This window comes from Ochotona curzoniae, unplaced genomic scaffold (assembly GCF_017591425.1).
Source record: "Ochotona curzoniae isolate NIBS_2020 unplaced genomic scaffold, NIBS_Ocur_1.0 contig_520, whole genome shotgun sequence".
NCBI lineage: Eukaryota > Metazoa > Chordata > Mammalia > Lagomorpha > Ochotonidae > Ochotona > Ochotona curzoniae.
This window is the reverse complement of record NW_024466457.1, coordinates 785,484-806,668: the sequence shown is the minus strand read 5'-3', so window position 1 is coordinate 806,668 and position 21,185 is coordinate 785,484. Positions and strand designations below refer to the sequence as shown.

The 21,185-nt window shown below is 54.2% G+C and overlaps 1 protein-coding gene and 1 long non-coding RNA gene across 3 annotated transcripts in view; both read right to left on the bottom strand.

Moving 5' to 3' along the window:
- LOC121162327 overlaps window positions 1–6,238 on the bottom strand; it is a 31,585-nt gene extending 25,347 nt beyond the window's left edge. For both annotated transcript variants that reach the window (XR_005884780.1, XR_005884779.1), the window contains exons 1-3: window positions 5,974–6,238; window positions 5,674–5,800; window positions 390–598 (exon numbers count right to left, since the gene is read on the bottom strand). This is a non-coding gene — a long non-coding RNA (uncharacterized LOC121162327). The remainder of the gene's footprint in view (window positions 1–389; window positions 599–5,673; window positions 5,801–5,973) is intronic.
- An 8,500-nt stretch (window positions 6,239–14,738) lies between these two features.
- Window positions 14,739–16,504, bottom strand: FZD2 (frizzled class receptor 2). Its single transcript, XM_040989206.1, has one exon. It carries the CDS (start codon window positions 16,502–16,504, stop codon window positions 14,771–14,773), a length of 1,734 nt encoding a protein of 577 aa, XP_040845140.1. The 3' UTR covers window positions 14,739–14,770.
- Window positions 16,505–21,185: the final 4,681 nt, after the last annotated feature.

The following is a 21,185-nucleotide window of genomic DNA, read 5'->3' as shown; positions in this document are numbered from 1 at the left end:
TGCTTCTCTATCTTGCTACAACCTTCGACTTCTCATTCTCTGCCAGAACAAGGAGAAGGAGCCAATTTAGGGACGGTGGGAAAAGGGTGGTTGACAGCTGATACTGCATCCATTTAGGAATCCCCTGGGGCCTATAGGCTGCAGGTCATGGTGCCAGGGAAGAGGGAATCCCACCCCCACCTCCCTCATGTAGCTGGTGCCTGAGTCAGAGGAGAATGCCAGACTGAGCCCAGCTCCCCCTCTCAGCTCTGATTCCGGTTCTCAGCCACAGGCGAAGGCTCAGCCCACCAGTTGAGGTACCCTGTGCCTGGGAAGGGGTAGGAGCCAGACAGGCTGGAGCTGGAGAGACAGCTGAGTGTGAAAGGGACAAGACACAAATCAACTCTTACCTGAGACCTCAGGAATCTGCAAGGGGAGGCCAGGGTCAGGACTGTGTGTCTCACCAAGCCCACATGGTGACCCTGGGGTGGCACCTGCTAACGTGCACAAGGTTGCTGCAGAGATGCCGCTGGCTGAATCAACGAAACCAAGTCTGGCCATCGCCGGGTCACTTGTGCTCAATCCCTGTCATCCACACACTCTTCCAGAAAGCCTTTCTCTGGGGAGAGAAGGCAGGGCTGGACATGAGTTGGCTCCCTAGGACCCTGCAAGACCAGGTGGGTGGGGAAGACCCTCCTCCTCTTCTTCCTCCTTCTTGCCCGCCCCACAGGGTCAGGGAAGCTGCAGCAGACCAGGCTAGCAGGCAGACCCAGCTGTGCCTTCCTCCAGACCTCCCCAACCTCTCAAGGAGTACTCCCAGCAGCTGTGGGTCCCACCCAGCCTGGCCCAACAGCAGCCCCAGGGTCTCCAAGCTCAGGGGAAGTGGAGTTCAACCTGTTCTTCCAGGATGGCCCCCCACAGCCTGACCTCTCCTGGACCTTTCCCAGCCTCCCAGAGGAGCTGGTGAGAGCTGCGGAAGGTCACGCCCTCACCCCGCAAGTGCCGGCCAGGGCTTCAGCCACCAGCCACACCACCCCACCCCTCTGTGTGTGGGATCCCATCCCCACACAGGCCAAGCAGCTGGCCAGACCACCTGCTACAGCAGCGACCAAATGGAAGACCAAGAGGAAGGGCAGAAAAGGGGAGGCTCCAAGGGAGGGTTAGCAGGGGTGACGGGGCGGGAGCCAGAAGTCCTGGACACTAGAACTGGAGGAATCACTTAATACAATGTTGACATTCTATAACCTGCACGAGGCTCTGTCTTAGCCAATGTCATGCAGCAAAACATGTCAGAGCCCAACACAGAGTGAACATCCCCAGGCAAAACTCTTGCCACAGCCCTCCCTTGGCAGACAGAGCTAAGCCAGGGTGTTGCACCTAGAAAAGGGTGCACCTTGAAGAGGAATGCTCTGCCTGTAGCACCAGCATCCCATATGGGCACAAGTTCATGTCCAGCTACTCCACTTCCCATCCAGTTCCAAGCTTATGGCCTGGGAAAGCAATAGAGGATGGCCCAAAGCCTTAGGACCCTGTATCCACACAGGAGACCCAGAGCAGGCTGCTGGCTCCTGGCTTTGGGTAAGTTCAGCTTCAGCTATTGTGGCCATTTGGAGAATAAACCACCAGATAGAAAATCTTTCTCCCTTTGTGTGTAATTCTGACTTTCAAGGGCAATCTTCTACTCCGTCATAGCCCATTCCAGCACATAGGGTGCTTCTCCCTGCCTCCCCATTCTGTCTGTCAGTCCTGGCCTTACTCCTGACTCCCTACAATTGGCAGCCAGCTTGTAGGCTTGTCTCATAGTCACCCAATGCTTACATCTCTTGGTGTGTGTGTTTGGGTATATTTCTTGCCTCCGCCATCAGACTAGAGGACAGCAAGGATAGCCACTAAGTCCCTACTATCACTCTAGGTTTTCGCAGAAGACAAATGACCCCCCAGTTTAGCTTAGAGCTTCCCAGGGCCCAGGCCACTCCCTTAGACTGGGTTTGCCTTGAGAATGTAGCGGGGACACATTTCCACCCTCATGATTGTTTCCAAGACAGCCTGTTGTTGGTCCCTTGCCATGTACCCTGGACCCCAGAGCAGGAGGCCCCTGGACAACGGGCAGTGACAATGCCTGAAGCAGCCAATAGTGTTTGGAGCCATCCCACACACACCTTGGGATATGACCAAGATTGTCAGGCAGTCGGATCTAGTCCTTGCTCATCCCAAGGACTCTTGTTTTTGCCCTAGCTGCCAGCTTCCCGTCTGCTGGCCCTCACCTATGCTGAGGACTGCCTGAATTAGCAAGTCTCAGGGAAACAGGGCAAGAGGACAGACATTGGGGAGGGCGTTTGGCTCAGGGGTTGAGGCAACCAAGATGTCATTACCATGCCCAAGTCCTGGCCTGGCTGTCAAGTCCCACTTCCTGAGCATGCATACCCCGGGAGGCCACAAGTGATTGCTCCAAAACTTAGACACTGCTGCCCATGGCTCAGTCCAGGCTGTGGCAGGCATTTGGGGAGTGATCCAGGAGATGGAGGGGCTCTGTATGTCTCTGTCTCATAAAACAAAGAGCCTTTCTCCACCTGTGGGCCAAGGTGAAGGCAGAAGACCTCTCCCCAAAGCTCCCCAGGAGCCTGGGATGTGGCTGAGCCAATTGTGTACTGCACAGCCCTCAGAGGTGGGCCTGGTGCTGCCAGGACTGGACCTACACCTGGCCTGGCCTCCACTGGCTGCAGGATAAGTCCCTGGGGTGCCACCACACCCGCACCTCAGCTCCCTTCAGGCTCCCATCCAAACTTTTAGGGCAAAGAGTCTCCATTCCCTTCTCCTTCCCCCCCCCCCCCCCCCCCCGGGCCTATGGGCCTATGCAGATGCTGGTGGGGGTGGAGCACGCAGCATGGGCAGTCTCCCCAGGTGAGAGCCCTTCTGACTAACACCCCCATGGCCCCATGGGCTGCCTGCATGCCCACATGTGGGCACACGGGCCCACACACATGTGTGCACCAGGCGAGCGAAGCTGCTATCTGAGACTCCAAGAAGCAGGGGCCTGAAGATAGGGGGCTGGGTTCCCCTAGCAGAGCCCCCCACTCCCTCCTCTGGTGTGCTTGGGCCTGGCCCCTCCCGGGAACAAGGCTGGAATTAATAAGTGGCCAGGCTCCCCAGCCTAATGGGCTCCAGCTGCACAAACATTCCCAGAATTCAGAGCCGGCTCTGTCTGGGGCGGCCCAGGCCTCAGCCCCAGCATTCCCGGCCCCTCCCCATCCCCCTCTTTCCTCCCCCATCTGAGACAGCTGCTCCGGAACTGGGACAACTGGCTGGGGATCGAATCCCAATTCGGCTTTTCCAGAGATGGGGGCCCTCGGGCGGCTGGCCCTGGGGGTGGGGTGTGAGTAGTGAAGGGGGGGACGGGGACGGAAAGAGAGGCACGCCCTGGGGGGGGATGTCAGCGCCCGCCTTCGCTGCCCTGCCCCACCTGGCTCGGCGAGGCGCGCTCGGTGGGTCCAACGCAGCGGCCAGGAGTTCTCACCACCCAGCGTCCTTGGCTGCGGGAGCCAGGGAGGAAACAGCCCACTTGGTGGCTGAAGGTGACCAGCGCTGTCCTCCCTGTTTTCCCATGGGAGCTGAGAACTGGGCCGGGGTGCCACAGGCCGAGGCGAGGTGAAGAGTGCGTGGCTTGTGGAGGCCCCGGGAGGGAGCACCTGAGGAGGTGGCAGGTGCTTCCTGTGGTGTGATTAGCTTCCCTGATCTCCCTGGTAACTGCCCCACCCCCACTCCCGCCTCTCCCTACAGAGCCCTTCACCCCTTCTCTCCTTCCCTCCCTCCCTCCCCCCTTGCACAGGCCACTGCTCACCACACCCCTGTTAGGCCTGCAGGTCTCAGCCAGCATTTCCCCCAGGAAGTCTTCCTTGGTCCCCTAAAGTCTCTCGTGCAGAACTTCACAGCGCCCAGGACTTGGCTGGCCCTGCACCCAGTATGCTGCCTCGGGAGCACATGCTTCCCACAGGGCTGGAGCCCAGGCTGCAGGGCAGGCGCCTGCTCCCAGCCCCTGGGCACAGGTACTCCCTGCGAACTCATGGAGCAAAGAAAGAGGACAAGAGTGGAAGAGAAGCAAATTGGCTTAAAAACTGAAACAACTGGTTGCTCCTCAGCCAATCCAGCTCCCTGCTAATCTGCCTAGGAAAGCAGAGGAAGACAACCCAGGTCCTTCAGTCCCTGCACCCATGTGGGAGACCCAGAAAAAGCTCCAGACTCTTGGCTTCAGATCAGCTCAGCTCTGACCTTTACAGCCATTTGGGGAATGAAGCAGTGGCAGGAAGATATTTCTGTCTCTCCTTCTCTCACTATAAATCTGCCTTTCAAAATAGATAAATCTTGAAAAAAAAAAAAAACTTGGGATGCAAGTTCCTTGAGAGCGAGATTAAGTAGTGGCCTTTTATGCTCCTTTTTGCCTTTAAACTTGTTTATTTATTTGAAAAGCGAAGAGACAACGAGAGAAAAAAGTCTTCCACCTACTGGTTCAGTCTTCAAATGCTCACAATAGCCAAGGTTGGGCCAGGTTGAAACTAAGAACCCTGAGCAACATTCATTTCTTGCACATAGGTAGCAAGGGTCCAAACATTCCTGTTTTTATCCACTGTCTTCCCAGGTGCATTAACAAGAAGCTAGATGAGAAGTAGAGCAGCTGAGACTTAAACCAGTCCTCCACCATGGGATGGATACAGGCATCCCAAGTGGCAGCTTAATTTGCTACAAAAGAATGTTAGCCCATTAAATGTATTTTTCTTTTTTATTTATTTTTTTAAGATTTATTTATTTTTGTTGGAAAGGCAGATATACAAAGAGAAGAGGAGACAAACAGGAAGATACTGCATTCATTGGTTCATTCCCCAAGTGGCCTCATCGGCTGGAGTCGAGTGGATCCAAAGCCAGGAGCCTCTTCTAGGTTTCCTACGTGGGTAGCAGGGTCCCAAGGCCTTGGGCCGTCCTCAACTGTTTCCCCAGGCCACAAGCAGGGAGCTGGATGGGAAGCGGGGCTGGCGGGATCAGAACCAGCACCCATATGGGATCTGGGCACATGCAAGATGACGTCTTTAGCCACAAGGCTGCCCACTGGCAACCCATATGGGCATCGGTTCATATCCCAGCTGCTCCACTTCCCTTTCTATTGCCTGCTTGTAGTCTGAGAAAACAACAGAGGATGCCCCAAAGCCTTGGGATCTTATACCCACATGGGAGACCCAAAAGAAACTCCTGGCTTTGGATCAGCCCAGCTCTAGCCATTGCAGCCACTTGAGAAGTGAAACAGCAGATGGAAGATCTTTCTCTTTGTCTCTTCTTTCTGTAAATCTGCCTTTCCAATAAAAAGAAATCTTAGGGAAAAAAGGAGGGGGATAACTTATTCAAATGGCAGAGTGATAGAGAAAGAAAAAGAAATCTTCCATGTGCTTGTTCACTCCCCAGGGACTTCACTGGTCTACCTGGGAGGCAGGGACCCAAGCTCTCAAACTGTCAATCACTACTTCTCAGGTACCTTAACAGGAAGCTGGATCAGAAGTGGAGCAGCCAGGACTCAAACTGGCGCTCCCATATGGGATGGATGGATGTCACAGTAGCAGATTACCCTACTGCACCACAATTCTAGGGCCCCTTAAATGCATGTGAGACCAGCGATATTTTCAATACCTGATGGCTCACTGGGAGTATTACCTTCGTAAGTGGAAGAGCACCCATATCTCTCACCCCAGGAAGCCAAGTGTTCCAGGTGCGTGGGGGGGATGGAGCCTCTGTCAACTTAGATCCCTGAGTACATGGAATACAGACTGCTCCTGAGCACCTGTGTATGGATGAGAAGACAGAGTAAATCTTCAGTAAGCCACAGGGATGCTGAGGTTGTTCCTGGAGTGTGCTCTAATGGATGCTCTAGCACACCATCCTCACTGCTGGGGAATGGCTGGTCCACTCAGTCATCCCAGCTGAGGATCTGTGCCAAGCTCCTTCCATCCTCACCTTCTTCTCCATTCTGACAGATAGTGCTGGCCTGAGGCCCCACCACCTTCTCTTGGATCAGACATAGCATCCAACTTGCCTTCCATGGCTGCAGCCTGCTTTCTCTCATACCCTTGAGACTGCCTCTGGAATTCTTTTTTATTTATTAAAAAAAAAAAAAAAAAAAGCAGAGTTAGGCCCAGTGCGGCAGCCTAGCTGCTCAAATTCTCACTTAGTATGAACCCAGATCCCATATAGGCGCTGGTTCATGTCTCAGCAGCTCCACTTCTCATCCAGCTCCCTGCTTGTGGCCTGGGAAAGCAGTTGAGGATGGCCCAAGGCCTTGAGACCCTGCTACCCGTGTGGGAGACCCGGAGGAAGTTCCTGGCTCCTGGCTTTGGATCTGCTGAGCTCTAGCCATTGAGGCCACTTTGAGAGTAAGCCAACAAATGCAATATCTTCCTCTTTGTCTCCTCTTCTCTTTGTATATCTGCCTTTCCAAATAAATAAATAAATAAATAATCTTACAAAAAAAGAAAGTTACAAGAAAGGGAGAGAAGGAAAAAGAGACAGAAATCTCCCATCCTCTGGTTCACTGCCCAGATGGCTCAGACATGCACAGCTGGGCCAGGACTAAGCCAAGAGCTTGGAGCTTCATCTGGGTCTCCCATGTGAGTGGCAGGGCCCCGATGAGTTTAGAAATCTTTTGGTGTTTTCCCAGGCACACTGACAGGGAGCTAGATAGGAAATGGAACAGCTGGGATGCAAACCAGCACTCAAAATAGAAGCTGACAGTGCTTAACACACTGTGCCACGGTGCCAACCCCTAAGAGTTCTTTTTCTTTTTTTTTTTTTAAGGATTACTTTTTATTAGAAAGGCAGGCCCACAGAGAGGAGGAAAGAGAAATATCTTCCATCCAATGGTTCACTCCCCTAAAGGCCACATTGGCCAGAGTTGAGCCTATCTGAAGCCAGGAGCCAGGAGTTTCTTCCGGGTCTCCCATGTGAGTATAGGGTCCCAAGACTTTGAGGCCATCAGCAGGGAACTGGATTGGGAAGTGGAGCATCTGGGGCACAAATCAATGCATATATAGGATCCTGGTGCTTGCAAGGTGAGGATTTAGCTGTTAAGCCATCAGGCTGGGCCCCCACAATAATCATGTTCAATCATTTTATTGCACAATTATCTGAGTTGGTGTTTGAGGCAGGGCTTGGCTGGGTGATTCTTCTGTTTGAGGGCACTCTGTGAAACTCAGCGGATGGAAGGCTGGTCTGAAGGATTCAGAATAGTCTCCCTGACATGTCTGGTATGAGTGAGGAGGATGGAAAATCTGGTATCAGCTGGAACCAAGATCTAGAACACCCGCGGGGGGTTTCTCTAACTTGGTCTGCCTTTTTATGTGGCAGCTGAAGCAGCTTAGCGGGAGAGGTTACATGAAATAAAGCTTTGGTGACCCAGACTGCGATGTCCTACAGTCTCACTTCCACCTAAGCTAATTGGTCTGTAAGGCTGTATTTAGCTGTCCGCTTCCCTCAAGGCAGGGACCCTGCTCCATTCAGTGCTGTTAACGCTGGTATCTAGTGTAGCGCGGGTTCAACAAACTTGGGCTGAACTAGCAAGTCAATGAGCAGCTTCTGCTGCCAGATCCAACAGCAATTCATTTCTCCTCTGTGTCTCTGTACTGTTGAACTCCAGCCAAACTGAGAATGGGGGCAAGGGTCTCCAAGGCCAGAAAGGTCTGGGTTGGATTCTTGAGGCCCCAGAGAGACTGCCACCTCCCCAAACAGGAAGGACTTGGTAGTGCAGAGCTGCAGGGGTTTGGCTAGTAGGCTCCAGAGCCAGAGTCCTGCAAGGTGGTTTTTTTTTGTTGTTGTTTTTTTTTTTTTTTTTTTGCAGTGAAGGGAGGGTGTCTTGAAGTCTTCATGCCTCAGTTGAAGTAAACCATAAACACACCTGCTCCAGCTGGGTCAAGCAGGAGGGTCTGGTGGGAAAATCTGGACCTGGGCAGAAGCAGCCCCTCCCTGGGAGAAGGTGAGACTGGCAGCTGAACTGTGCGAGGCAGGTGCTATGGGAGGGAAGTAGTCACCAATCCCCGGGACCAGTTCTCCTTACTCTTGACTACATAAGCAACTCCCCACCCTGGGGCTGTTGTTAAAATGTAGCTACTTCAGAGATCCTGTTTTTGAACAGGTTCCCAGGTGACAGGGGGCCAGGGGGAAATGGGAGCCAGCACTCTGCCTACCAAAGACCTGAACAACTGAGCCCACACACACAGAGGAAGCTCAGGCCTTAAAGAGAGAAGCCCCTATGAGCAACACAGAAAGCTGTCAGGGGACCCTGGTGCAGTAGCCCAACAGCTAAATGCCTCACCTTGCACAAACCAGGATCCCATATGGACACTGCTTCCCATCCAGTTCCCTGCTTGTGGTCTGGGAAAGCAGTCGAGGATGGCCCAAAGCCTTGGGATGCTGCATGCATGTCAGACACCCAGAAGGAATTCCTGGCTCCTGGCTTTGGATCAGCTCAGCTCTGGCTGTTGCAGCCATTTAGGGAGTGAATTAGAGGATGAAAGATCTTTCTGTCTCTCCTTTCTGTGTATCTGCCTTTCCAATAAAAATATGTATATCTTTTAAAAAAAAAAAAAAGCAAGCTGTCAGGGATAGGCACAGGAGACAGCCTCAGGGCAAGCCAGCCAGCCAGGGATCTGGTAAGTTCGCCAACCTTTATGTTCATCCAATCTGTGCCCAGGCAGTCATCTCTAGTGGGTCCCACAGCTGGCTTCCACTGTAGCAAGGAGTGCTCACTCCTGGGCATCCCCTCCTGCCCTGACCACTGCCTTGGGAAAGGACCCATTTACTTTGGTGGCTCAGAGTCTCTGGTCTCTGCTGGGCTCAGGTTGTGTGGACCAAATGATCCAAAGGCTTTTGTGAACTGCATTTGATGGTGTTATCGCTGGGCACCATCTGACACCCAGAAAGCCTTCAGTACACGTGGTGGCTCCCACACAAAGGGGAGAGCGTGCTGGCTAAGGATTGGAAGGGGTGTGAACAGGGAGCTAGGGTGAAAGAGGAGGACAGGTGAGAGAGGAGCCTGGGTGTCAAGGGTGGGGATGAATGGGTGGGCAAAGGCTGTGGTATTCTAGAACCTGCTAGAGGATTTCCAGCTGCCTCTGGAAGGCACTGGGCTCCCTTCTGGCCCTTCCGTGGGAGCCAGTATGGTGGTGCGACATGCTAATCCTCTACTTGCAAGTGCTGTCATCCTGTGTGGATCATGGGTAACTGAGTTAAGTCCTGGTTGCTTCACTTCCCACAGCTCCTTGCCTATGGCCTGGAAAGCAGCTCAAGTGCTTGGGCCCCTGTAGCTGTCGGGGAGACAAAGGAAGCGCCTAGCTCCTGGCTCCAGACCGCCCAATCCAGGACACTGTCTGCTCTATTCCCAGAATTCCCTATAAGCCACATCCACTCCAGAGTTCCCTAGGAGGCCCAGACAAGAGGAAAATGCTGACTCGATGTGGACTACATCCAGGGCTGGGAAGGGGTTCTCCTGTGCCCCTTGACCCCAACTCTAGCTGTCCTCAGCAGGCAGACACACTCCCTCCCTCCGGTCTCTTTTTCACTTCCCCCATCCCAACCTGTGCCCCGACCCCTGCTGGGCTCCAACACCCCAGGCAGCTGCAGAGGACCAGCTCACCCCAGGCCCTAGCAGGGGAAGGAGAATGGGGAGCCAAGTGGGCCTGGGGAGCTGAGACTCCAGCCTGTGCCCTCCCAGCATGGGGCTGTTGAAGCTGGTGATTAGTGGAGTTAATTATCTGCAAGCCATTTCCGATTGGCACCAGCCCACCCACCCACAGAGCTTACTTGGCCTAGGGTCAGGATGCTGGGCTATCAGCTACTCCGCCGTTTGTATGTTGTTTTGAGCTGGAGTGAGTTTCCTTACCCTTACCAAGGCCAGAAGGTAGCAGTCTTTCCCCCTCAGAGGCCCCCCACCACCTTCATTCCTTCCCACCCCAAATGCTTGCCTTCACCACCCCCTACACAAATCCCTTCCCCCTTGCCCACGCCTGCCCCTAGGTTTGGAATGAAGTCACAGGGCTGTGAATTCCATAGGGCCCAACATAAACACTCTGATTGGGGCTAATTATAAGGGCCTGGTTGGGAGGCTGGAGCCTTCACAAGTTTTGGCTTTCAAACAAAGGGCCAGGGGCTCAGACTCCTTCGCAGGCTACCCCAGAAAATGAGAAGCAATCCCAAGCTATCTCGGCTGTTCCCCCTGCCCCTGGCAGCCTGAAACTCAACTCATGACATGCCCCAAGTCCCACCTTATCCTCTCTCAGTCCTCAAGTTTTTCCAGGCCTCCGGTTCTGGGGCCTTCCCAGATGGCTCAGAGGAGCCACAACTGTGCTGGGGAAGCCAGCTGTGACAGCCACAGCCCTAATTAGCCGGCTTCAAAGCCAGCTAGAGAGGCCACCCGCGCCCGTGTGTGTGCCCTGCTCACTCAGGCGAGCACGACACTGCTGTCCTAATCAGGGGAGAGCGTGAGGGCAAGAACAGAAGAAACATGGCCCACCACCCGTCACCCTCAGGAGCTTCCAGGCTCTGGCTGACCCTGGGCATCAGGTGGCCATGCTGGGAGCACTGGACAGGGTGTGAGGCTGCAGCCCCGCATCATCAAGGACCTGTTACAGAGTCCTCAAAGCAAGCGTAGGCTCTGAGCCAGAGAACCCATCCTGAAGTATCTGTCCAAATTCATCAGAAAAGTGCTTTGATTTCCAGCACTGGCTCTATGTAGATGTCATCCGAGGCCATCCTCAGGGTCCCTGCCAGAGATGCCCCCATCTTTCCACAGACACTGGCATGCCGGGCTCAGAGGAGAAACACTCCCCACCAAGGTCTCAACTGCCAGGACAGAGGGCACTCAGAAGAGTTCACAAGGGGAAGCTTGTTTTAGTGCAAAAACTTCAAACTCTATGCATATTTGCCTACTTCCATCCTTAACTTTCTAAAAAGTGCTTTTTTTTTTTTCAATTTGAAAGTCAGAGAGACTTATCATCTGGCATGATAGTATAATAGTTAAGGTACTCGCCTTGAATGCGCCAGGATCCCATATGGTCGCCAGTACTAATCCCAGCAGCTCCACTTCCCATCTAGCTCTCTGCTTGTGGCCTGGGAAAGCATTGGAGGACGGTCCAAAGCCTTGGGACCCTGCAGCCGTGTGAGACCTGGAAAGAAGTTCCTGGCTCCTGGCTTTGGATTCGCTCAGCACCGGCTATTGTGGCCACTTGGACACAGAATCATTGGACAGAAGATCTTCCTCTCTGTACATCTGCCTTTCCAATAAAATAAATAAATCTTCCTTTAAAAAAAAGAGAGAGAGAGAGAGAAGCAGAGAAAAAGAGCTCTTCCATCTGCTGCTTCATTCCCCCAGTTTACTGCAATGGCCAGGACTGGGTCTAGTTGAAGTCAAAACCCAGGAGTTTCATCTGCATCTTCCAAGTAGGTTACAGGAGCCCCAACACCTGAGCCATCTTCGGCTGTTTTTCCAGGACACTACAGAGAGCTGGATCAGAAGCAGAGCAGCCAGGATTTCAACCAAATCTTTAATGGAATGCAGGTGACACAGGTGGCGGGTTTTACCCAGCCCCCAATCCACAAACTTGCTAAAGACTCTCCTCAAGTATCTCACCCATGAGGTCCTTCCATCTGTTTTTCTCCCCCAACTGCAATAGCCTTCTACCCTCCTCCGCTCCCGCCCCAATTCTGTCATGTAGCATCTTGCCATTGCTGTGTTAGGAGCACATGGTACGGCATGACTCACCTGTGATAGGGAGGGGCACCAGGTTTTGTAGGCAGTTTGCCCTCCTGCTCCCTTCCAGTACCCAGCGTGATTAACAGTCAAGGGATGGTGGAGTCTAGGGAGGTCACAGCTGCCTGGGAGAAGTGGACACAGTCAAACACTCAAGAACCAGCGGCCAGGTAGACCTGGGGCTGGGAATCTGACTGGGTCCTGAGTCTGCGGAAAGGGCAGAGACAGCCTGGAAACCTCCCACACCATGATGGTGCTGGTCATGTGGCTCCTGGAAATGGAAAGGGATGAAGGCGATGGAGTTAGAGCAGCAGAGCAGGCTGCTACTCTGAGCAGACAGCATAGGGTGAGAGGGTGACCATGCCCAGAGCACGCCTGGGTGGCCACACAGATATAGGCCACGGGCACAAAGAGAACCTGCAGCCCATTCACAGGATGGACCAAGGTGAGAGAGCAGTCTCAAGGCGGGATTTCCTTCTGGTCCCTTGCCCTCCACCAATCAGAAACCCTCACTCTCCCTGAGGGAGGGGCCATCCCCACCCCTCAGCCCACAGTGTAAACCCTTCTTGCCCAGAGGCCACCTGCAGGTGGGGCGTACTGCAGACTACCTTTCCCACCTTCCTCTGAGTTGTTTCATTAGGGAAAGGGGCGTTGGGTGGGGGCTGGTCCCTACCCTACCTTTCTGCCCTTAGGGCCTGAGTTCATCCTCTTCCCCCAGCAGCCTGTTCCATCTGCTCCAAGTTTTCTCAGGTCCTCTCCTCTTCTGCTGGAGTGGGGGGGTGGCACTAGCAGCAGTGCCCTCCCCTCTGCCAGGAGGGCCAGGGACTTTTGCACCCAGAACACACAAGAGCTGGGCTCATGGGAGGAGTTCCTCCCCAGGTCTGCAGTGGGAGGCCAACATTCCTCTTCCCACTGGGCTCAGTCCCAAGTTCCGGAAAATCCCACCCCATTCCAAGGCACTCCCAATTTGGTCGTAATTTAGCTCTTTCCTGCAGCCCCTTTGGGCCTTCAGTCAGGAGCCTGGAACAAATGGAGCTGTGGGCCAGCAGGGCCAGGGACACTTGCCCCCACCAGCCTCTGCGATAGCTGGGGGAACTCTGTTGAGGCTGCATATTCAGCACCATTTGATACACAGGGGGCTGGACTTAGACTCCGGCATAAATGACTGGAGGGTGGGGGGCTTTGCCCACCCAACCCTGCAGGTGACTTCAATTTACACCCAACAGCCCAGTTACCCTCCCCCAACACAAACTGCCTGGACCCCAAGCGGGTGGGTGGGAAGGTCCCACTTGTCCCACCAGCATTTTAACTAAAAGAGCAAGGTCTCCAAGCTGTGGATCAACTCCCCACCCCCAAACAAGCAAGGAAGGGGGGCAAGAGGAGAGAGGTGGGAGAGAAAAGGAGGAGGTGTGGTTTGGTTAAACTAATAAAATGTTACAACCCAGTTAAATACAATTAAACGGCTAGATTTCTCAGATAATTAAATGCACTTTATTATAACGATTATTAGCTTTTAATTTACGCTATTATTAAAAAAAAAAAAACAGGAGAGGGTGAAAATCGAGTTATGAGGCAGATCGGTCCCCAAATCAATCTTTGGGAATGAAAAATCCTCAAACACTCCCAAATGGTTGAGGGTAGTGATGCATTGGAAACTGCAGTTCTTGCAACAGTCCCACTGCATCATTGCTCAGGCAGCTAGCTAGCTTCAGAATGGAGTCTGGACTTGTATTTGCGGGGAAGATAAGAAACATCTGTTGTAAACATTCTATCAATCCTGCCCTATAGAATGTCATGTAAACACTCACCCACCCCCACAGCCACAAAGATCCGGCTCAAAGCCCTTTGGTGTTCTCTGTCTCTGCCGTGTGCACGTGTGTGCATGTGTGTGTGCGCGCATTAAGTATAAAAAAACCAATATTCTGTCCAACTAAAAATCCTACCAGTCTACCAGTCCCCCTCCCTCCAACCCATCTTTTTTTAAATTTTTTTTTTTAAAGAAAAAGCCCCAAACAATAACAAAAACCCACGCCAAAACACACAGAACAGGCTTGCAAACTACTAGCCTGAATGCAAAGCCTACCCTGGAGGAAGAGCAAAACCGGTTCGCAAAGCAAGGGAGAGAGGGGCAAGGTCCCCACCCTCCCAGATCTGCCAGCAAACGCCCCCAGCTACGCTGTGCCAGACCGGGTCAGCGCTCTTCCCAGAGATCCGGGGAGTCTGCGTGGGCCAGGGCGGCAAGAGGCCGGTTTCAACAGGCGCTTTCCCAAGGCGTTCTGCACCCAGGGTCCGGGCAACCAGTGCAAAAGCAGAAGAGCTTGAGGAGAAAAGCTTCCCAGAGGCCTCCCTCTCCCCACGGGCTGTCGCGATTTTTATTTTTCCGACTTCCCTCCGTTGAGAGCTTTCCAAAGATGGGCGCAGGGGAGATGGGGGGTGGGGGACGCAAGGGAGTCAGGACACGTGAGTTGGGAGCGAAAGGAAGCGGAGGCAAACCAAATATAAGGCCTCTGGTTCAGGAATACCCACCGGCCTAGTGGCAACCAGGAGGCTCGCAAAGTTGCCTTTGAGAGAAAAAAATGAATGGAAGTGGAGCAGCTTCTCCCCGGCCGCCTCGCCTGCGCTCCTGACCAATCACAAAGAAACACACCCTCCTCCCAGCCCTGTGCCCAAATCACCCAAACCCGAACCCGATGTGCTTGTGAAAAGGGTGCGAAGCAAGAGGACCCCAGCCCCTCAGCGGAAAGCAAGCCGCCGTCTCCCCGCCCCCACCTGCCACCACAAGCCTTCTACCCTGGCCGCCCTGGCGGCTGCTTTTTCCTTTTAAATAGAAAGTATGTAATTCAATTTACAAAGATTATTTACAGTTTTAATTACAAACCTGGGGCGCGGGGGGGGGTGTTTTTCTAATATAAAAAAAGCGACTTAAAAAAAAAAAGGAAAGAAACGGTTCGACCGTCCTTTATTATTACTTCAAAAAAAAAAAGGGAAGCCAAGCACCCCAGGCCCCTGTCCTGCTCACACGGTGGTTTCGCCGTGCCGGCTGTTGGTGAGGCGCGTGTAGAATTTGCGCCACGAGTGCAGCGTCTTGCCGGACCAGATCCAGAAGCCAGACGTGATGCCCACGATGAGTGTCATGAGGTATTTGATCATGTAGACGGTGAAGTCGGGCGACATGCGTGGCGTGTAGTGAGCGGGGCATGGGATGGCCAGGCTCCGGCAGTGCTGGCTGACCCAGGAGCGCTCCCAGTGCTCGCGGAAGGCCTGCTCGTAGAAGTAGCAGGCGATGACGATGGTGGCGGGCACCGTGTAGAGCACGCTGAACACGCCGATGCGCACCATGAGCCGCTCCAGCTTCTCGGTCTTGGTGCCGTCGTGCTTCATGATGGTGCGGATGCGGAAGAGCGACACGAAGCCCGCCAGCAGGAAGGACGTGCCAATGAACAGGTAGACGAATAGCGGCGCCAGCACGAAGCCCCGCAGTGGGTCCAGGCTGTTGAGGCCCACGAAGCACACGCCGCTCAGCAGGTCGCCGTCGATCTGGCCCATAGCCAGGATGGTGATGGTCTTGACGGCAGGCACGGCCCAGGCGGCCAGGTGGAAGTACTGGGAGTTGGCCTCGATGGCCTCGTGGCCCCACTTCATGCCAGCCGCCAGGAACCAGGTAAGCGAGAGGATCACCCACCAGATGGAGCTGGCCATGCTGAAGAAATACAACATCATGAAGAGGATGGTACAGCCCTCCTTCTTGGTGCCCTGTACCACCGTGCGGTAGCCGTCGTCCGAGAAGCGCTCGTTGCACACCACTCGTTCCTGCAGCACGAAGCCGGCGATATAAGCCAGTGACACCATGGTGTAGCAGCCAGACAAGAAGATGATGGGCCGCTCGGGGTAGCGGAAACGCTGCATGTCCACCAGGTAAGTGGTGACGGTGAAAAAGGTGGAGGCACAGCACAACACGGACCAGGTGAGGATCCAGAGGCGTGCAAAGCGCGTCTCCTCCTGCGAGAAGAACATGGAGCCGTCAGGCCGCGCAGGTTCGCAGGGTGCTGCGCAATCGCGCTCACCCAGGAACTTGTAGCTCAGATATGACGGCACCTTGAGGACGCGCGGGCAGTGGAACGGATGCTCCAGCGTGGCGTAGCGCGGGGGCGCCCCGCCGCCTCCACCTCCCGGGCCTCCGGGGGTGCCACCGCCTCCCGGCTGTAGCCCCGGCGGTGGCGCGGTGGTGAGCAGCGCAGGCGCCCCGTCCTCCGAATGGTTCTGCCCCACGCAGATCTGCTCGGCGCCGTGGCGCGGAAAGTGCTCGCATCGCAGCCGCTCGGGCCACTGGAAGCCGAACTTGTTCATGAGCGCCTCGCAGCCCTGGCGGGCGCGCTCACAAATAGACCGACACGGCGGGATGGCCTGCTCCAGCACGGTGCACACGGGCGCGTACATGGAGCACAGGAAGAAGCGCAGCTCGGGCGAACATTGCACCTTCACCAGCGGGTAGAACTGGTGCACCTCGAGGCCCGCGTCCTCCTGGTTCGTGTGGCCCAGCAGGTTGGGCATGATGGTCTGGTTGTAGGCGATATCCGTGCACAGCGGGATGGAGATGGGCTGGCAGAAGCCGTGGTCCGGCACCGAGATGCCCTTCTCGCCGTGGAACTGGGCCGGCCCGGCAGCGGGCAGCAGCAACAGCAGTAGCAGCTGTGGTGGCGACCTCAGCAACAGCAGCAGCAGGCGGGGCAGGGCGCTGCGGGGCAGCATGCTGGCCGCCGCCGCCCCCCCGCCCGCCCCCGCCCCCAACCCCGGGACCACGCGCCTTCCCCGCGGCCGCCCGCCCGCGGCCGGCGCCTCGCGCGCCGCTTAGCAAACTTTGCTCGCGGCTGCAGAGTTGGGGAGGCCGACCGGGGGAGGGGGCGGCGCGCCTGCCGGCTAGCTCGCCGTGCTCCAACTGAGCCACCCCAGCCGCGGAGCTCTGCTGCCCTCTCCTCCTCCTCCTCTAGCCTCCCTTGTCCCCCCCCCACCCCGCCTCTCTCCTTCCTCCACCCGGCGACTCCTTTGTGCCTCCTCCAGCCCTCACCCCGGCCCCTCCGATCCCAATTAGTCGGTTTCAAGGGGGCCCCGCTGGCGGCCCCGCCCTCTCCCTTAGCCCCCTAAAAAAGGGATCCTTGAAACCGCCCCGTCGAGCGCTAAGTACCAACCCAAAATCTGCCTTCGGCCAATAAGATTTAAACCCAAGGACCAGCCCCGAGGGCCGGATTGGTCGACCGCAACATAATGAGATCAGAAACCAGATGCCAACAAAACTGCGCTCCCCCCCCACCTCTGGGCTTTTTAAAGAGACAGCTATTATTATATTTAGAGCCGTCGGCCCCGCCGGGGATTGCCTAGGAGCCGCCGCGGCGGGATCCTGAGACACCCGCGTCCCGGAGCCGCGGCAGACTCGGCCCCACGCGAGCCGAGCTCATCTCTGCGCCCTAGCCCGGCAGGAGCATTCTGCATCGTGGCCTTCTCGCCCCCCTCGCTTCTCCAGCCCCAGCCCCAACTACACCAACCTAATTTTTCAACTCCAGTGAAAAAAATCTCAAATTCAGAAATTAGGTTCAAGAGGTTTCTTCACAGTGGAGGAGTTCGCACAGACTTTACTCCTCGTGCGGTCCACACCAAAGTTTGCACGTGGCCCACGGCAGAAACTCCTAGGAGCTCCTCGTCGATCCCCCTACACGCACCCTTAAATAACCCTCGGGGCGTGCGAGGGGCGGGGGCACCGTGAGTCTGTTTCTTTAAGAAGCTCTTAAAGGGGCCCCCACTCCCGGGCGTAATTGCCCTGTAGCTAGCACAAAGGAGCCCATTATGGTTCTTTGTGTTCGGTGGCACCTCAAAGTGAGAAAACTCAGGAACTGGGAGGCCCGGAGCTGGGGATGGGGGCGAGGGAGGGGGCGCGGTGAAGCCGGACCGCCCGGAGCCGCGGTTCCCACCTCCCCCTTCTTCCCAGGCAAACTTTAATTATGCAAAGTAAAGTATAGTTGCGGAGAACCCGAGGTCTTAATCGAAACTTAATGGCTGCTGGTGGTGGGGTGATGGGCAGTTTTGAGGCCAGACCCGACTTTCCAGCAGGCGAGCGTTGAGGATGTGGGGGGATTTTCCTTCTCATTTCCCACCCCTGCTCCACCCTCTAAAAGCTTCCAGATCTCTTCTCGGGGGCAAGGAGAGAGTTTTAACCTAAACCTTAAGTGGTTCCACACCAGAAAGGGGTGGGGCGTGTGGGAGGGAAGTGGCTGGAGGTGGGGGTGTTCTCTCTCCTCCTCTCTCACCTGGCTGAGGGGTGGCCTGCAGAATCCCTGCTTATTTAAAAATATTTTCTTTTCCTTTCCAGGATTTTTAAACTGGGCTGGGGAGGGAGCTGTGAAGGAGAGGGTTGGTGCTAGGGAGAAGGGAGGATTTGCATGCAAATCTCCTTGGGCCAGATACTGGATGGTGGAGCATTTATTTGGGGGGTGGGGGAGGGGACGTAAAACTAGGAAGGAAACTTGAGTTTAAAAAGTTCTTTTGCTTCTTTGCGGGGACCTGATCCCTCCCCCCCCCCCCCAGCTGCCAGCCATCCTCTTATGCCCATGGATTGCTTTTAAAAAATAGAAAGAGCTTGGAAAGAACTAGGAGGAGGCAGGAAGAACAGGAACCTCAAGGATGGGTCCTTGGGATCAAGTTTGTCAGCCTTGCCAAGTTTGGTGTTCCTCCCAATTGAATGAATGGCGTTGTTGTAGGATTTTTGACTCCGAGTATGGCAGCAACCTCAAATTCTTGTCTCGCAGGAAAGAAGAATTTTCATGCGGACACAGTTTAGTTTTAACGCAAGATTTATTAGAAAAGCTGAGAAGACTCCCGTCATAGCGACGGGAGGGGGTTTTGAGATAGAAAGGACCCTTACCCCCTGCCATAATGGCAGGAGGAAAAGTAAAAAGACCCTAGTGCTCCATAGTGGCAGGAGGACAAGAAGAACCCTAGTGCTCTGCCATAGTGGCAGGAGGAAAATAAGAACCCAAAACCTGAATGAATGGTGGGGAATGCACCTTTTAAAGGTTTCCCTCAAAGAGGTTTCTCCATAAACAAAGAAAATTCCTGATTTCCATGGTACCTGGCCTTGGGACAAAAGGCCACAGAGGTGCCAGACATAGGACATTCCAGGCCTTGGGCAGATGTGTATTACTTCTTCCTGCTCTCCTTTCAATGATAAAGAGATCGGCCTGAGGTCCTCCCACGATGGCCAGAGGTAGTGGCCAATACTTCAGGTGGGGAATTGATATACTAATAGCACCCCTGTCCCTTGGAAGAGAATCCTGGTGAATCCAAGACATGGTGGGGGAATTCTCTTTTACTCGGGGACCCAGAATACCCTAACTGCCTACTACCCACTCTAACTCCTCTCTCAGGGTCAAGATTTCCAGTTCTTTGCAACTTGTAACTGCTCCTCACTGACTCTAAAATCAAAGGCATTTGCTTTTTTCAATGTTTAATGTAATTTTTTAAATACTTATTTATTTGTATTGGAAAGGCAGATCAGATCTAAGGATAGAAAGAAAGATCTTCCACCAATGGCCACAATGCCAGAGCTGAGCTGAGCTGAAGCCAGGAGCTTTTCCTGGGTCTCCTACATGGATGCAGGGTTCCACGGCTTCAGACCAACTTCTATGGCTTTCCCAGGCTACAAGCAAAGAGCTGGATGGGAAATGAAGCAGCCAGAATTCGAACTGGTGCCAATATGGGATCCCAGCACTTGGAAGGTAAGGATTTAGCCATTTAGCCATTGCACCTGGCCCAGTGTTTTAAAACAATTTTTTAAAAGATTTATTTTCACTGCAAAGTCAGATATACAGAGAGGAAGATCTTCCATCCAGTGATTCACCCCCCAAGTGGCTACAATGGCCAGAGCTGAGCTGATCCAAAGCAGGAGCTCAGATCCTCTTCTGGGTCTCCCACAGGGGTGCAGGGTCCCAAGGCTTTGGGCCGTCCTCAAGCAGGGAACTGGATGAGAAGTGGAGCCAGAGGGACTAGAAAGGGCACCCATATGGGATCCCGGTGCATTCAAGGCAAGGACTTTAACTGCTAGGCCTCCGCACTAGACCCTAATTTTTTTTTCCTGCATTGTTTCCATTTTCATGCCCCACAGCAGTCTAGGAGTGGTCCCCAAGGACCTACCCACCCTGAACTGTGCTGCCACTGCCCTTTCCCACTCAGTCTCCAGGGTGTCTTTTATAATTATTTGTTTCATGTTTATTTTATTTATTTGAAAGGCAGAGAGATCTCCCGTCCACAGATTTACTTCCCAAATGCTCTCAACAGGGAACTCACCACTCAGCTCCCTGACAAAGGTGCCCAGGATCTAACTGACTGGAGACTGCTACCTCCCGGGGTGCCCAGCAGCAGGAAGTGGGAGTGGAGATAGAGCACCGCTCTGCAGGGGGTGCCAGCATCCTGCTGTGCCACAAAGGAAGATGACAGGTGCCTACACCCCATCCAGGAAACTGATAGGAAATTGAGAGCAAATTTCCAATGTAAACACACTACCTTCAATTTCCTTCCAGAACAAACCTGCTTTTCCTGCCCGCCCTCCTGCCAGGCCTGAGTAACAGTTATCCCTGCTCTGTCCATCCCAACGCAGATGGGGAGCTGGAGCCAGCAGAAACGGAAATAAGGGCCCATTCTTTCAGTCCCTTGGTCTTCAGTACTCTTCTGTTGAAATTTCTGATTTCAGATCACCTCCAGTAGGTGCACAGGAAATAAACAATAAATAAATGTGCCTCCAGCAGGAAGTTGCAATCAGAAACAGAGTCAGAGGCCCCGCTCCTATAAAGGCTGCCAGTGGCCCAAGTTCAGCCTTACCTGAAGCTGTGTGCCTTCATTCACTTAGCACAAACCTGTTGAGTACCAGCTATGTTTTGGTGGCCTCGGGGTTGTGGAGGGAATATTTAACTGGGTGGGGGATCTGGCTGAGTCAAGGAGTGAAGTGGGAATGAAATAAGCCAGCAAGGGATCAATCATGTAGGCGCTTGGGACTGCCTGTGTAGGGTGGGACTGAGCTGCAGGAATCAGGGGCTGGAGAAGCAGACTGAGTGGGCAGGTGGTATGTACCAGGGCACAGTGGGGTGTGGTAGATGCAGGCACAGTCCTTTGGCCTGGTTAGAACCCTGCGAGTTTTTGAGAGTGCCATCCAGAGGCTGCCAGTAAGCATGGACGCTGTACACAGTCTGGTTTCCTGGAGAAGGCGCTGCGCTGCAGGCTTGAGGGTTTCAGCCAGCGCGGGTACACAGTTTGGAGGAGTCCTAGGAAGAGATCTGGAGCAAACAGCGGGAAGGCAGAGGCACAGTGTATATTCTCACTTGACTTGCTAGAAGTCAAAGAGTCCAGAGGAAAGGAAAGGAGACATGAAGGGAGGCTGGTTCTTGGG

What these genes read in the sequence shown, in the direction of transcription:
- FZD2 (XM_040989206.1), bottom strand. Translation starts at nt 16,504, where the DNA reads ATGCTGCCCCGCAGCGCCCTGCCCCGCCTGCTGCTGCTGTTGCTGAGG.